At 55.5% G+C, this 16,306-nt stretch overlaps 1 protein-coding gene across 1 annotated transcript; it reads left to right on the top strand.

Moving 5' to 3' along the window:
- Positions 1-10,325: 10,325 nt before the first annotated feature.
- RGS16 (regulator of G protein signaling 16) lies at positions 10,326-16,089 on the top strand. Its single transcript, XM_045838799.1, has 5 exons — positions 10,326-10,524; positions 11,302-11,412; positions 12,161-12,225; positions 12,515-12,681; positions 14,174-16,089. The coding sequence occupies exons 1-5, from the start codon at positions 10,481-10,483 to the stop codon at positions 14,393-14,395; spliced, it is 609 nt and encodes a 202-aa protein (XP_045694755.1). The 5' UTR covers positions 10,326-10,480; the 3' UTR covers positions 14,396-16,089.
- Positions 16,090-16,306: the final 217 nt, after the last annotated feature.

Below are 16,306 nucleotides of genomic sequence, written 5' to 3'. Positions count from 1 at the left end.
CCAGGGGATCAAGATGGGCTAGAGGTGATTGGCAGGTAAAGAAACGGCTATGGAGCCTCTGGTCCTAAATCCAGACGGAGTTGACTGTCTCCACACCCCGCCCCCCCCGCCCCCGTCATGGCCGGGATTCGGGGGCGGGGATCACTTCTGTGCTGAAAATTTGTCTGAATGTCACCTCCCTTAGGAGGCAGCCTGTGTGCCTGAGGGCATAACAGACCTGCATTCACATGTAGCTCAGCAATTTCCTGCTTGGGAGAGCCTGGGCCGGATCTGTCATCTCGCTAAGCCTTAGATTCCGCATTTGAAAAGGAAGAGCATCATTAACTACCTTGCAAGGGGGTAGTGAGTCTTAGAGATGATGTCTGTGAAGGAGTTGTGTGTAACAGGCACTCAGAATTAGTAGCTATTATTTTTATCAGAAAAGAGGCTAACATCTCATCATCGAGGAAGAAAAAAGGCCGCCTCAGCCAAAATGAGTTGGGAGGGGGGAGCACTTCAATAAAGAGTGGATGGGTATCCTGGGCCCCTCCCCCCTCCCCACCCCGCCTTAATCTCAGGCCTGCATGTTCATCAGCCCCGGGACCGGTGCCAGCAATTGCCCATGTCTACCCAGCACAGCTTGGGACTTTGCATCAGAAGCAGTAGGGTGCCAATTAGGTGCACCCATCTGGGACTTTGAATCAGGAGCTGGTGATGCAAAGAAGTGGGGTGGCGGAGAATCCGCTTTGGGGTTAGTGGTGGTGGCAGCATCCGGTTTTCAGGGCGGCAGGGCCAGCCCGGGTGTCTGGGGAGTTCCAGCGTTGGCTGGGAGCAGGCGGGGGCGTCGGGCCTCAGCCCTGGCACCTGTTGGCACCTCCGAGTGGTTTTGCGGAGGGATTTTTCTCCGCGGAGCCTCTGTCTGTTCTTGTCTGTGTTCTGAGACTTCCTGCAAATTCTGTGGGCTACCCAAAACGCCCTTTAATATATATTTTTTTCTCTTTCAGTCAGACAGCATCCAATTCTGTCCTTAGCCACAGGAAGTTGACTAGTATACCTTTCCGACCACCTTGCTTAAAGTAGTTCCCCTTTGACTCTCCATTTCCTTTGTATGTTAATCACTGTGGGCGATTATTTTACCGCTGTGATACTTGTTCATTATCTACCACTCCGGAATGTAGAGAGAGTAACAGGTGCTTTTCAGGATTTTATGATTTTTGTCCCATCCCTTCAGCCTTCACACTCCAGGAGGACCCTTCCTCCAGAGTCAGGCCGAACGGTTACCAGATTGGAATTGGACCAGGGTCCTGCTGGGCACAGAACCGAGGATCTAGTTGTCAAGGTGGCTCTCCACTTCAGAGCATTTTATGTCGCCCACACTTCGTTACATAAGCATTCCAAAGTCAGCACTCAGAGCCTGGGAAGTCAAGCTCCTCTGAAAACATCGGTTCATGGAACTGCCCCCTCCCCCCAGGCCTCTCACTGTCTTTCCCCAGCCGGCTGGGCTCCGGGCCACGGTCAGTCAGCGCTTCCAGGAACAGCTGCTCCTTGGGGCGCTCTGGGCCCTGGGCGACGCGGCAACATCATCAGGACCTCGCTGCTGTCCCCCGGATGGGGCTCGGGGCGGGGCGGCCAGCGGAGACGCCGCATTCCTGGCTGGCCGCTTTTCTCTGGCATCAATGTGCTTCTTTTCCCAGGGACTCGGCCCTTGTGCGGCAGAGGATCGCGGGCCACGTGAGCCCATTGTTTCTGTGCGTGCGCTCTGCGGGGAGGCTGGTGGGGCTGTGATTCCAGACATTCGCTGCTCTATTTTAAGACTCTCCATTCTGTTTCCCAGCAGTTGTCACTTGGTCAGAGGAAAGGGAAGGAGGGGGTGGGAGAAGGCGGAGGCCCAAGCCAAAGAGGCGCTCCTCGGGCCCAACTGGTTGGAAATCTCCACCCTCCAAGGCGTGGAAGCACTGCCCTCTCCCCACCCCCAGCCTCAAACTGCGAGACTCAGAATTCTTCACTGGTCCTGGGCCGGACAAAGCCTGGCTCGTTTTCCTAACAAAAGTGGGGATAGCTCCGCATTCTTTGTGTGCGTCTAGGACATCTCAGAGCACATTCACACACTCCCCCCGCCTTTGTTGGGTCAGGCAGCCTTGTTATTACTCCTTGTTTGCACATGAAAACATTAGGGCACAAGAGAGAGAGGCTGGTGACTGCCCTCCGTCACACAGCTGGTTGGTCCTAGAACCAGTCCCAGAGGCTAGATCTCCTGAGTTTTAAGTTATGTTCTGCCACTCAGTAAGTAGTTCCGCCATGTGCTGTTGTCTCCCCCACCCCACCCCCTGCTCCCCACCCATTTCACGGTAGCTTTCCTGGGCTCCGGAGCATCTGCCTCAGGGAGAGTGAGCATCTGTCTTACACAGAAGGAAGCGTGGTGGCTGGTGTACAGCGGCTCCTACGGCTCCCTGCTGCTTGGGCTTATTGTTCCTCAAGTTCGGCCTCACAGAGAAGACATTCATTCATGCAAATAGTCAGTTATTGAGTGCCTACTGTGTGCAGCTCCTGGGCTTTTTTTTTTTTTTTGCAGGTTCACAATGTATGGAAGAGAGAGTTGCTAAACATACAATCACAATAAAATTACACTAAATGAGAGCAAAGAGGACTTGAAGGCTGTTTGGAAACGGGAGGGATAGAAGTGAGGAATCATTGATGGTGAATGAGAATAGGCGCTTTGCTGCCATTAATTAATGCTGTTAATGTAGTCAAGTGTGGTGGTGTGTACAAGGTACCAAATTTGTTGTGGATGAGTTAAGTATGAAGACACCTAATGGTGGAGAGATGGGCCTTGAACTTTAGCAGAGGCCAGAGAGATAGGTTTTGGGGGGCCATCATCACCATACAGACAGGTGGAAGCAGTAGCTCTTATCCGGGTAGAGGTTCTAGAACAAGAAGAGAGGCAGGTCAAGGCCACAGCCCTGGGCAGCGGCTATACGAAAGGACAGACAGGACACGAGAGCAGCAGCCACAGAGGCGGGAGAAGAGCCAGAGTGTGGTGGGCCCACCTGGTGGGCCGGCAGCGAACACTAAATGAGCCCCTAGGTGTGCAATTCTGAACTCCAGTGTGGGACTTAGTGACCGCTGAATCAGTGAAAGTGCCCTTCTTAGAGAGGAGGGACATTTCTCCATGAAGAGCATGGGCCCCAGGGTCACAAGCTGCTGAGAGGGAGTGACCAGGCTGGCCCGCCAAAAACTGCACCTTGAAAGCTGGTAGTCCTTTTCCTGTACTCTCTGCGGCCCCTCCCAGCAAGCGAAGCTCAGACTGAAATATATGAGAAGGCAGAACTTCCGTTCCCCAATCCTCTTGGAGCTGGGGATGAGAGCATGGGGGAACCCAGGGCAGGAAGGAGGTTTCTGCAGCTCTGGAGTGAGTGGCTCAGTACCTGGACGCTGGGGTCAGGTGCCCCGTATCAAATCATGGCTCTGCCTGCTGTCCCTTCCTCAGTTTCCCTGTCAGGAAAACAACGACCATCAGCGTGAGGGTTAAAAGGGTGAGAACTGGAATACCCACCATGTAGCCCAAAAAATACCCACTCAATGTGACATCGCTGTTGGTGTGGCAGGGGGAAGTCCAGGGACTTGGAACCAGCAGCACCCCCCCGCCCCCCCATCTCACCCGCAGCAGCACAGCCAGCAGGCAGGGTGGGGAGGGAGCGCTTGCTGGGGCTCAGTCACACAGCTCACCGCGTGTCTCCCTGTGTTTGGGTGTGTGGAGGCCATTAGGAAGAGCTCATTTCTTTCTCTGCAAAACATCCCACACCCCCCGCTGTGCTCTCCCCTTTGTCCCCCTGGGCCTGTTTCTAGGACAGCTGCTGTGTCAGGGGCTGATGGCCTGGGAGCTTGTGAGAGGACCACCTGTTCCCAGTGCTCCCTCCTGCCCGGCTCCCTCCCACCCACCTCCGCCAGCCCCAGCCTCCAGCTGCTCACACATCAAACCACGTTTCTCCCTCTGCCTGGGCCTACTGAGAGGCGCACGTTTCCACACAACTGGTCTCTGGGCGCTCACAGCTAGTGCCGGGGCTTTGTCGAGCCTCCCCTGTTTTTCCTACAAAGCCTACTTTTCCTCTGGCCCCCCTGCATCGCTCCCCCCCCCCATTCCTCACTCTCCCTGTGGACAAAGGGCTCATGGATGGTCACTCAAAGGGGGGGGAGGGGGCCGCATGCAGGGCAGGCCCCTAACTCCCAGGTGATGGCCAAAGCCCCTCCCGTAACTGACATCTCTGCACGTGCGTGTGATGCTCACGTGCTGGGGCTTGTGCTCCTGCGGCCCTCATGTCTCATCGGTGGCCGTGTGAGCACCTAGACACCCTAACTAGGGCAGTGTGGTGAAAGGGCCTGATACAGCGGTGGGGCCCAGTGTGAGAGCGGCTCAGGGGCCAGAGGGTGGGGCACTGAGTAGCCCTGGGCTTGGACCTGCTAGATGGAGCTGGGTTCTGGCACGTCAGTCATGGGGTGCGTCACTGGGGGTCGGCCGCATACCCCCACTGCAGCCCGGGCCCCCGCTCTGTAGAGGCGGTGCTCTGCGGTGTTGGATCACGGGGGCCCCGCAGAGGCAGTTTCCCTTCCTCCCAGACAGGGTCTAGAGCAGGGCCGCGTGTCAGACAGCTGCAGCCAGCAGAAATCCGTCTTTACCACCAAACACAGGACTCGGGTCTGGCCCACGGCTTCTGCCTAGCAGAGGCCTCCGGGTACTAACTAGGGAGGGGGAGGGGCGCGAGGGGTGCTGGGCGCTTTCCTTACTGAAGGCCTTCAGAGATGCAGGTCAAGATGGCACAGGGTCCCTATGTGTTCGGTGTCCTGTCTCCAGTCCGAGCCGGGCACGGGGACCACTGACACCTGCCAGAACCTCCCTGACCTTGTGCCATTTTGCCTGTATTGGAGAACTGACTCCACAAGCCACAGCACAGGGCGTGTTCAGGAGGTGATAATAAGTTCCACTGAGTCATCCAGCCTGTCTTCACCCCATTTCCAGAAAGTCGTCTGAAGGTCAGCCAGGAGTGTCTGTGATCTCAAGGCTCCCGGGGAGGCGGAGTGCACAGGGACTCTCCAAAGAGAGCCACCCCCTGGAGTGGATGCATCCCTTCATTCCTCGCCCAGCATTTCACGACTGCCTGAAACGTGCCACTCAGCTAGGCTCCAAGATTCGGGGTTCCAGGCCTGCCTGAGTGAGCACCCACATCTCAGAAGCGGCTCCCCAGTGTCCCTGGAGCTAGGGGTACTCTGATGCGCTGAGGTTTCTCAAGAAATGAGGGTGGGTGCACTGGGACAGCAACTAGTGCTTGTACAGTCTTCCCTCTGTGAGGGTCTTCCAGTCCCCTGTTTCCACCCCCGCTTCCCCCCACCCACAATGTGAGAGCAAAATGATATTTCTTCTCCACCTGTTCTGTGTCCCTGTCGCTCCTGCCACACCCATTAGGCTGACCGCAGAGTCTGCCATGAAAGCAGTGTGCCTCTCTCTGCTCCGCGACATCATGAACGTATCAGCGCCGCTGGCGCCCTCCCTGTTGGAGAATGTGGTAGAGGCAGAGAGTGGGTCGGAATCCCCCCCAACCAGGGCGTGGCATCTGTTAGGCCCCCCAGGGCCTGTTTCCTGCCTGGAGGGGCGCGCCTGGCCCGCCTGACTTTTCAGCTCTGGAATGAGGACATGCTCACTCCTCAGCCAGGGCAGAACCGGACGCTGGAATTGTAAACACCACCTTTCAGTCCTTTCCGAATCCTGGGCCTCGCCTGCGTCCCTGTAATCTTTCCTTTGAGGTGGCATCTCAGGGCCTCCCTTGACGATTGAACGAGAAAAATCCAGCCTTTGAACAACTTTGTTACTAAGTCTTAGTGAGTGGAAGTGAGAGTTTCCCCGAAACCTGACATTTGTGACAGATGAAGGAGGGGGTGGGGAGGGAGGATGAGAAGGAGGAAGAAGACGTTTAGAAACCAGGTTCCCGGGTCATTCGTTCTCCGGTTTTGGAATTGGCAGGATGAGGGCTCACTCACTGTCTTTGATTTCGTTAGTACTTTAGGGGACGGACTGAGAGGACAGCAAGGGTGTTTGCAGGTGAGAGCGGAGGAGGCAGCATGACGCAAGGCTGGGGAGAGGCCTAGGACAGGCTCGCTGTGGGGGACCCTGCAGCACCGGCAGATAGGAGAAGCTCAGGAGCCCTAGGCTGGCAGACAGTCCACTTGGGGGGTGAGGTAAGGCAGACCCTCCCGCCAGGCAGACAAGCCCTCGTGGGAGCTGCAGAACACAAAACCCCGAGCACGAGGCCCGGGAAGAGCCACAGCCGGCACTCAACAACCAGGAAAGCACAAAATACCAGAAGCTCCATCTGCCAGCACTCAGGCTGCCAGGGGGTTGTGGGGAGCAAAGGTCGCCAGGACCTGACCACCCCAAAGACTTCGGGAGCTGAGGCTCTGCCCCCCTCACAAGCTCCCGGGCTCCTTCCAGGTGGGATCCAGGTCCTCAGTGAGTGAGGAGGGATGGGAAAGCAGGCAAAGCATTGAGCTCAGAGTTTTCTGCGAAGAGAAACCAAAGCCGAGATATGAATCGAGGGGCCTTTGAAGACACAGGGGCTCTCCACAGCCATGCACCAGAACCAAATCCACACGGAACAGAGGAAGCAGGAGAGTTCAGGGCCGGTGATGACACACAGCTAAGGGCAAAACGGAATGTGGAAAATGTGAATAGCAACAGAGGAATGGGGTGAGCAGGGAAGGGGGTTGGGGAGACCACACAGCAAGGAGAGTTTCAGAGGACAGAAGGATGAGTTGTAGCATCCTGCCAATATTTCCCAAGCTATGCTTCATTCTCCCCATAGGGAGCAAATTCTGAGTTCTAGAAAATGCCACACAGTCAGCTGTCAGGGTGTATGTTTAGGAACACAGGTTCTGGAGTTGAACTATCTGAGCCCAAAAGCCAGCTAGACCTATGGTTGCTGTGTGACCATAGGCAAGTCGCTTAACCACTCTGTGCCCCAGTTTACTCAAACGTCAAAGGAGGAAAAGAAAGGACCCGTCTCATGTGGCAATTGTGAGACTTGAAAGGACAGCCTGGCACAAAGTGCGTGTCTGATAAACATTAGTTATTGTGATTTGTGTTGAAACAGAGGCCAGCCAGCCAGCATTTCTGGAATATACACACGGAGCTGGGCATGCTGCTCAGGGCCGAGGATGGGACGAGAAAGCACTTTTGAGCTAGGCCTCAGAAAGACGTGGAAAAGTCAAGAAGAGTCACACTTACTTTCCTTACGGTTCTAGGACCCAGACTAGTGGTTGCCTCTAAAAGGGGGTGTCCTTCACGAAGGAGGTTCCCAGAGGGATGGCCACATGGTGCAGTTTCATTGGGTAGTGGTTATAAGGGTGTATGTGCATTTGTCAGAAATCATCAAACAGAAGGCTTGAGAAATGCTTTGCATTTCATTATATGTAAGTTATTTATCAATATGTGAATAAAATTAGTTTATTGGAAGTAACTTTATTTAAAGATTTAATTTATATCTTTTTAGAGGGCAAGGAGGGGAGAAAGAAAGAGAGAAACATCAAGGTGTGGTTGCCTCTCTCGTGCCCCCTACTGGGGAACCTGGCCTGCAACCCAGGCATGTGCCCTGACTAGGCATCCAAGCAGCAACCCCTTGCTTTGCCACAGGCTGACACTCAATCCTCTGAGCTACACCAGCCAGGGCTCTGATGGAAGTATCTTTTAAAATGAGTTGTACAGGGAGGGCCGGGGCCTTCAGGGGGTTGTAGTTACAGGTAGCATGGCGCCTGTGTACCCTGCTGACTGCCGTGTTTGGCTGCATGTTCAGGTGTGAGGCAGAAGGACCTGAGGTCAGATGGTTAGAGCTTTATGTACCGTACATAGAATGTACATACTAGCAACAAGTATGTTCCTAGTGTCCCTGGGTACCACTGGCGGCGACTGCCCTGCCTTGGAGGCTAGGGGTCCACTGGACTAACTGGGTAGAGATCAACAGGTTTCCCACACTCCCACCCAGTCAGAACTCTGCCCCTGGGTGGTGGGGGGGGGGAGGAGGAAGGGAGGGAAGAGGCAAAGAAACCAGGGAGGAACAGCTTTCAAAGTGAGCTGCACCCAGAGCCCTGAGGGATGATCAGGGGGAAACAGTCATTTCCTACACCCAGGCTGAACTCAGTCAACTTCCCCTGCCCAGGAGGGGAGGACAGCCATAATTTTGTCACAGCCCAGCCAGGAAACAGCCCCCGGGGGCTGTCTACTTCTCTGGTCAGGAAGTGATTACTCCCTGGTCATCATCCAGCCACTTTTATATTTCCAAACCTCGCAAGCCTGATTGCCTTTGTGATTCAGGAATTCCTAAATCTTTCCGTGGACGCTGGCAGCAGAGATGCTGCTGCTTAGGTGTGAGCGGCCGCCATATCTGCCCCCGGGCTCCACCAACCAACCCCCTACCCCCCAGGGAGACTGGGCAGGGTTTGGCTGGGGCTCTTTGGAGGGCATTGTATTTCAATTAAGTTCTGCAGACCCTGGCTAAGCAGGGGATCTGCTTGGACACGTGAAGCCACCCAAGGTTTTCATTAGGGTCTCTTTGGCTCTAGCAATGCCTCCAGGACCACCTCACAGGCCTCCCTGCCGCCTCCCCACCCCCAACTCTGTGCCTTTTCCCTTTCCTTCCCTCACCAGCTTTCCTTGGCTTTCTCACTGAGCTTTCGCAGGGGGGGGGAAACTCTTCTCTTGGTTCTCTTTTTCCTGATACTTTATTCCCAGGCCTTGCTGAGCAATAGCAACTCCTAGATGCCCCCTTATGAAATAAAAACCTGAATTCTAACAGACGCAAAGCTCACTGCTTTTCCTTATTGTCTGGCGATCCCTGTGTTCAGTAAAACGGAGCACCCACATTTACTGAGTGCTGACCACGTGCTGGACTCTTACATGTTGTTGCCGGTGCTGTGGCATGCCCCCCAAACTCCCCCTTTGGGACCAAGGCCCTCATCCCCTACCCCCCAGAGGGTTGTCTGCTATAGGTTCACAGTGCAATCTTTCTCCAGGGGTTGCCCTAGCCAGAGGGAGAGTCACCTTGTTCAATATAGAGCCATTTCTTGGGGCATCTGCATCCCCAAGTGAAAGGTTGGGGTGGGGGTATTTGCCCCCGTGCTTCAATGGGGGACAGCTTCAAGGGGCTGTCCCGCTCCTGGCGTTCACCTCCTCCCTCTGCCCGGCGCAGCTTCCCTCATGCCCTCTCAGTTCCAAGAACTTCGCCCAGCACTTCTCTGCCTCAGAGGAATTGAATTTCCTGTTTCCTGGGAAACTGACTCCAAGAAGGAGCTTATTTACACCTCACAACCACCGGATGAAATATGTCTCATGTTCCCATCTTAGAGACGAGGGAAACGAGGCGCAGACAGGGTTAAGAAGTGTGCCCAGTGCCCAGGTGGAGGTTAAGGAACCAGGTTAAGGTTCCATCAGTCAATGGTAAGGCCATGCTTTGAAACCAGGATCTGGCTCTACTCCACACTGGCAACCTCCCAGGCAGCGTCTTCACAGCAATCCCGGAGGGAACTGCGGAGCGGGGAGGTGGGTGCTGTAGCGCCCCCTCCGTGGGGGGATGAGGAGAGAGGCAGGGAAATTCTCCCCTTTATCTCAGAGATTAGGACACTGAACTAGCAGAGCAGCTGCTTTTACCCAGGACCATCCGTGGGTTACAAAGATGGTGAGACTTTTTTTTTTCTGGGAGTAGAAACACACAGTAAATTCATACTCGAATTCTGGTGCAACACATACTGCGTAACTTGGAGCAAGTTGTTTAACCTAAGTCTTAGTACCAGCGCCTTAGCCCCGTGGCCATCGGGGCAGGAGCACGGGAAATTGCCAGGTATCAGTATAATCACGATGCTGTGCCGCCCGGGGTTGCATTTCAGGACCAAACAGGCTGAGGCCGCGATCGACCCCGTGTGTGCTTCCCAGACCCTCACCCCACTCCGCAAATCCTCCACTACCTTTGTGTTGGTTTCCAGCTTTTATTGTACAAGAGGCCAGCAGGGTATTTTTTTTTCCTGCTAAACTGGGTGTGTGCGTCTCCTCTTCGTGTGACTTCCCTGCCGCTTCTCCCTCCGCGTGCCGGCGTCTGCCGGGAGGAGGGCAGCCCCGTGTGCCCCCCAGTGTGAAGGTTGCACGCGGGTGGGGGAGCAGCCCTGGGCTGGACGACCAGCGGGTTCGGCTCCCGGGCCCCGCCTCTGCCGGGGCAGTGCTCAGTCCCGCTCTCGGATTGGTCGGCGGCCAGCAGTCGGCCCCGCCCCCTCCGAGGGAATAAAAGCCGCGGAATAGCGGGCTGCTAGCATGCAGCTGGATAAACTCAACCAGAGCAGACGAGTATCAGCCACTGAGTATCAGCTGCCGAGAACCAGCCTCCGCGGATCCTCTGCCTCCTCGCACTCCCGGTGCCGATTGGAGCCCGCCACGATTCTTCCCACGACGTGCTGCCCTGCACCCGCAGCCATGTGCCGGACCCTGTCCGCCTTCCCCACCACCTGCCTGGAGAGGTAAGGGGAGCTTGTCCAGCTGCCGGGAGGAAGTGGGGTGGCAGGTCTGGGGCCCCGGGTGGGCTGGATAATAGGATGCTAAAGATTGAAAGGAGAGGCCGAGGTCAGCTTGGCGCCACATGCTCGGATGCATCCCGTGGAGTCTCAGAGGAGCACCCGACCCAGGGAAGGGAGAGAGGAAAACAGGACTCATTCCCCGTCCTCTGGTAAAGGGCAGTCCTGGGTGACCTGCTGAAGACCACGTTGGCATCACCTGGACCACCTTCCCCAGTTTCTTAAGGACTTGGTTTTTATTCTACAGCCCAGATCTCCGGGCATGGCCTCCTCCAGCCTTAGGAAGGCAGGGGAGGTGTTTTCCAAGTCCGCAGGTTAGGAACGTGCCCACTTCCCAGGGAGCTACCCACCCGCCTCCAATCCTTGCTGGAACTGGTGGCTGGGAAGGAAAAGGTAAAGATAAGGAATCAGTTTTTACACAGTTCCAGAAATATTCATGGCTAGCCCTGAGGGTGAGAGCAGTGTGACTTTAGTGCCTGAAGTGCTGTAAACTCAGGAAGTGTAAGGCAGGCACGGCTCAGACATTGCTTTCATTGTTTGGGGGTTTCATGATACGAAGGAGAGAAGCAAAGTTCAGGCCCTGGGAAGAGCCAAGCATTTCCAGGAGCCCTTGAGGCTGGCATTGGGGTGGCAGCGGCCTGACCTCTCTTCTGAGACCCCAGAAAACCCCTGCCCTGGCTGAGCACATGGAGAATCCTTACATGTTCCTGCTTTGTCTTCCAGAGCCAAAGAGTTCAAGACACGTCTGGGGATCTTTCTCCACAAATCAGACCTGGGCTCTGATGCTGGGAGCGTCGGCAAGCTTGAGTGGAGCAGCAAACACAGCAAAGAGGGGTAAGTCCTGCCGACCAGCCTCGGGCCCCGAGAGGAGAAGGGGCCAGATGTGGGAGGAGCCGTGAGAAGGAAAATACAAGGAGAAACTAGGATATGATAGGGTGGACCTTGGTGACCCCTTGCTGGAGATTTCAGGGGGGCTTCTTGCTGGTCTGCTGTGGCTGCTTGGCTCATGGGCAACTGGGTGGGTGGCTCCAGGGATTTAACCCAGGGCTTGAATGACCTGGAGATGTCATCGCACATGCAGCCAGGGCCAGGACAGGGTCCAAGAGCACCTGAGGTTTGTCATCAATGACTCTACTTCCATAAGTGAGCACCTCGCCTAGAGGCCCTTGTGTACTGAACATCCACTGTGCCAGGTGCTGCGCTGGGCTCTGGGGCTCTGGGTCGACATAACCTTTATTCACATGGCCCTTATTTCCTTGGAGAAGTGTACAAAAACGATGCCTGGAGAGTCAGGGGGAAAGAAAGGATTTGGGACTGCGAAGAGACAGTCTTGGAGTTATTCACTGAAGGCCAGACGGGGCCTGGCTTTGCTTTCTGGTTACTGGCTTGTTCTCTGGGAAACAGCGCTGTCACCCTTAACCCCAAGCAAGGGTTTGAGGAGTCAGCTCCAATGATCCCGGGGCAAGACTTTGTGTGAATTGGGCAACTCCCGTTAGAGTTCTGGCTAGGATCTGTGCTGCACATTAATTTATTGATATTTTTTCTTTAAATTGAAATCGTATCCCTCCCTTTTATTTTACAGCAGAAACTTCTCAGAAGATGTGCTGGGATGGAGAGAGTCCTTTGACTTGCTGCTGAGCAGTAGAAGTGAGTAGGACCCTGTTATGTCTGCCTGTGGCCGGCACGTGTGTGCCCATGTGCTTGGGACCCAGCCTGAGGGAAGCTGAAGGCGTGGGCAAAATCACAGTAGTAGTAACAACAATAATAATAACGATCCCCTGGTGTGTCAGCCTCCATCCCCGATACAAAGGCCGACACTTGTTTGTGAAAATTACATCCTAAAAATAGAGCCACTGACTACAATTGCTGTCTTTTCTTCTGCGGGTCCCTGCCGTTCCTCAGCCTGACCAGTCCTTTCTCTCTCCCTCTAACCCAGATGGGGTGGCTGCCTTCCATGCCTTCCTGAAGACGGAGTTCAGCGAGGAGAACCTGGAGTTCTGGCTGGCCTGTGAGGAGTTCAAGAAGATCCGGTCGGCTACCAAGCTGGCCTCCCGGGCTCACCGGATCTTTGAGGAGTTCATCTGCAGCGAAGCCCCGAAAGAGGTCAGAGCTGGGACATGTCCCCTGGGTCTTCCAGATCCTGCCTGCTCCTTCCCCACTGAGAATCGGGGGGTGGGGGGCCTAGCAGGTGAAGGACTGAGTTTGGAAGTAGACTGGATTTGTTTGGCACCAGGGCGAATGGGCTGGAGCCTAGGAAAATCAGGCTTAGGGGCCATTGCCCTCAGACTCGCTGATGGGGTCGGAGGGGCTAGCTGGGGTTGGCTTCTGTCTGTACCCACTCTTGTAGACTAAGCCCTCTTTAGAGGCCCCCAAAACACTTACGCAACTCGGGGGAGAGGTCGTCTAGGGACCTTGTGCAACCTGCCTGTCTCCCCTGGCTGACCTGCCTCAGGTGGGCAGGTCTGTCTGCGGTCAGCGAGCCTGCCTCCTTCCCTCTGGCCTCCACTGCCAGGCACCTGCATTTGATAAAGAACATGGCGCCACCTAGTGGGCATATGGCAGTAATGCTTTGCTTTTGTGCCAAGGTTTCTATTTTATTTTCTGAGCATTTTTATTGATTCCACATTATTCCATGCAGATGTATTGAGCACCAAATCCATGCCAGGTCCTGTTATAGTCATTGGGAGCAGAGCAGTGAACAAAACAAAGCCCCTATAGCAGCTGGAGAAGTTGCTAGTAACCAATCAAACATTTGCTAGGGGGTGACCTACCCTCTGATAAACATAAAGCAGGGGACAGAGGGAGTCCCCACGGGTGGAGGGAAGGAGGTGAGGTCTTTCCATCTTATAAAGGGAAGTGAGAGATGAGCTGTCCGGTCAGCTGGCACACGAACAGGGACTGAAAGAGTCATGGGAGGAAAGAACGTCCTAACACAGGAAAGGGCAAGTGCAAAGGCCAGAGAGCATTGTCGTCATCACGTACCAGCAGCAAGAGGACCTGTGGGAACGGGGAGACTGGGGCAGAGAGTGGGGAATGAGGTCAGGCAGGTGGCAGATGGCCAGGGGTGGATCCAGGTAGCCGTGTGGGCCCGGCACACACGTTGGCTTTTGCTCCGAGAGCCATGGGAAGACGAGAGCTGCTAGCAGACTGACTTGGGGTTTGAAGGGTCCAGTCTGGCTGCTCAGTGGAGAGCAGACCACAGGGGCGAGGGGAGCAGGGGGAGACCCGTTAGCAGGTGCCCTGGCACTAATCTGGGAGCAAGGCGGTGGTGACTAGAGCCAGGGAGGTTACAGACGGAGGGGTGAAAAGAGGTTGCATTTGTGGACAGTCTTAATATAACCTTGAGAATTCTGAGAAGTTAGAGGGCAGGCACTGGATCAGATGTGGGGAGAGGCCCAGCGTGAAAGCCAGTTAATAAGGGACTCAGGAGACTCCTGGTTCCTGGCTCAGAATCCAGGGCTCCTTCCACTGCCCTGTCTGCCAGTCCTTTCTGCCTCCATCTGCTGGGCCCCTCATCACGCTCTCCACCCCCCCTCACCACACCCTCCATCAGCTCCACCCCCACTCACCTGTGTGCTTGCTCTCCTTCCCACAGGTGAACATAGACCACGAGACCAGGGAACTGACCAGGACGAACCTGCAGGCTGCCACGGCCACGTGCTTCGATGTGGCTCAGGGGAAGACACGCACCCTGATGGAGAAAGACTCCTATCCACGCTTCCTGAAGTCAACCGCTTACCTGGACCTGGCTGCCCAAGCCTCGGCCACCAACACCTCTCCGTCCGGCTGCAGCCCTGCAGAGCCCTTACACACCTGAGCCTCGTGGCGGTGAGGAGCCAGCCAGGGAGAGAGGTTCAGCCACCCAGCCCTGAGGCAGCTGCCCCTGTGTGGGAGGCAGGTTCTGCAAAGCAAGCAAGAGGACAGCGAAGGAAAAAGCTGTTTTGTTTTGGAAGCAACAGCCTCTCCTCCAGCTACTGTGGGACTGAATTTTATGCGCGAGAGGGTACCCCCCAGCCAACTCCCAGGACTTGTGTATAAGGGCCGGAGATCGCGGTTGCGTGGTGCTCTCTGGGGAAAAGAACGGTGGAGCAAGAGTTGTCATTGGCTCCTGTCCTTCCCCACAGGGCAAGAAATGGCCCAGGTGGTTTGGGAAACGTGTGAATGGAGGGAAACTGGGAAAACGAGAGGGAAGACAACCAGGTCAGCTGTTCTTCCTGTTGAACAGCTGACTGATCACATCCTGTTTTCCCGACTCCCAGACTGTCCTGGGCACAGGAGGGAGCCCCAGATGTGGATTCTTCCCATTCTCTCTCTCCACCTCCCCTGCCCCTGGGCTGCCCAAGGGCACCTTAGCCTGTACTTCTTAACACTCCTGTGTCCAGCCTCACAGTCTTTTCAGGCCCAGGGAGCTGATGCGATGCTTGCCCCAAGTGAGATTTTCATACCTCAAAAACTGGCCTCTGAGTCCCTTTCCAAGTCAGTAGAGAGCCCCGAGGAGAAGCCATTTTGCTCACGTGAAATTAATCCTGGTGCTCTCGGTGACCTTGTCGGTGGCCCCTGACCCTGTGTTTGCGGCAGCGTCCACCTGTGAGCAGGGCAGGGTGAGGGCCCCTTGCCGGGATGTGCCCCCTCTTGGCTCGGTTCCACCCCTGAATGTGGAGCCCCCGAGGAACAAGGGGTGGGACCTCTCGGTGAGGGGCTGGTCAGCTCTCATGCCCGGTGGCGTGCAGGGAGGGAGCAAAGGATCCTAAGAAACATATCTCTTGACAGTTTCTGAAAGTCCTGTTTAAATCAAGCCATTTTTTTGTGTGTGAGTATGAGAACGGGGAAAAGAGGCACCCTAGGATGGAAGGGGGGCCTTGTGCTTCCTTCCAGTGGACATGAGGTGCGCTTACCGGAACACTGGGGGACACGGGGCAGGGGCCATGGCGACCCTTGGACAGACCACAGAAGCTGGGAGCAGAGCTGCGGAGAGGGGCTTCTTGGACGATCAGGACTCGGAGAAGTCAGAACCTGCCTGTCACCTCAGGGCATCACTGGACACACATTCCGAGGTGGCCCCTGCGCGGAGCCCGGGCTGGGGAGGTGCATGAGCCAGGCAGCCCCTCGCGCCCCAGGAAAACCGACCCTGTTCTCGCTGCACTGGGAGCTCCTCCAGGAGAAAATTATTTAAGTTATAACGTTATATTGTTGGTTTTGTGACCATTGTCAGAGCATATTATTTTTTGTTACTGTTGGTGTTGTTGCTATTGTTATTTATTATTGTAATTTCCGTTTGCCTCAACCTGAGACTCTCAGCAGGAGCCGGCAGCCCCGTCTCCCTCTCTCCACCAGGCTCTACCTCTGAACGTGCTGGGGACCTCTCAGCGCCCGTCGGGAACTCCTCACTGTTTAAATATTTATTTATTGCGGACAACTGGAGCTGGTTTCCGAGAAGCGAATGATGTGTGCATCCCCCGTTTTTCCTGTTTCAGCATGTTACATTCTTGTCAAATAAAAATAGAACCTAAATCGGTGCTCCTGTGTCAAGGGCTGTGTGTCCCCTGGGGACACGGGAAAGGGCAGTGCCGTGGGGGTCTTGGGGGGGGGGGACCGGCCTCCGGAAGTCCCACGGGACGGATGGGCGAACTTCCCCGTCACAGGTGGAGGCACGAGTGACGAAAGACCCCTGCTGGGCTGGGCACTGGAGGAACTGAAAGAGAGGGGCGAGGTCTAAAGGTGGCCGCTG

The sequence above is a fragment of the Phyllostomus hastatus genome, unplaced genomic scaffold (genome assembly GCF_019186645.2).
Source record: "Phyllostomus hastatus isolate PE091 unplaced genomic scaffold, TTU_PhHast_1.1 phas_contig_283, whole genome shotgun sequence".
Lineage (NCBI taxonomy): Eukaryota > Metazoa > Chordata > Mammalia > Chiroptera > Phyllostomidae > Phyllostomus > Phyllostomus hastatus.
Note: the sequence above shows the minus strand (reverse complement) of the source record. Positions and strands in the feature narration are given on the sequence as shown.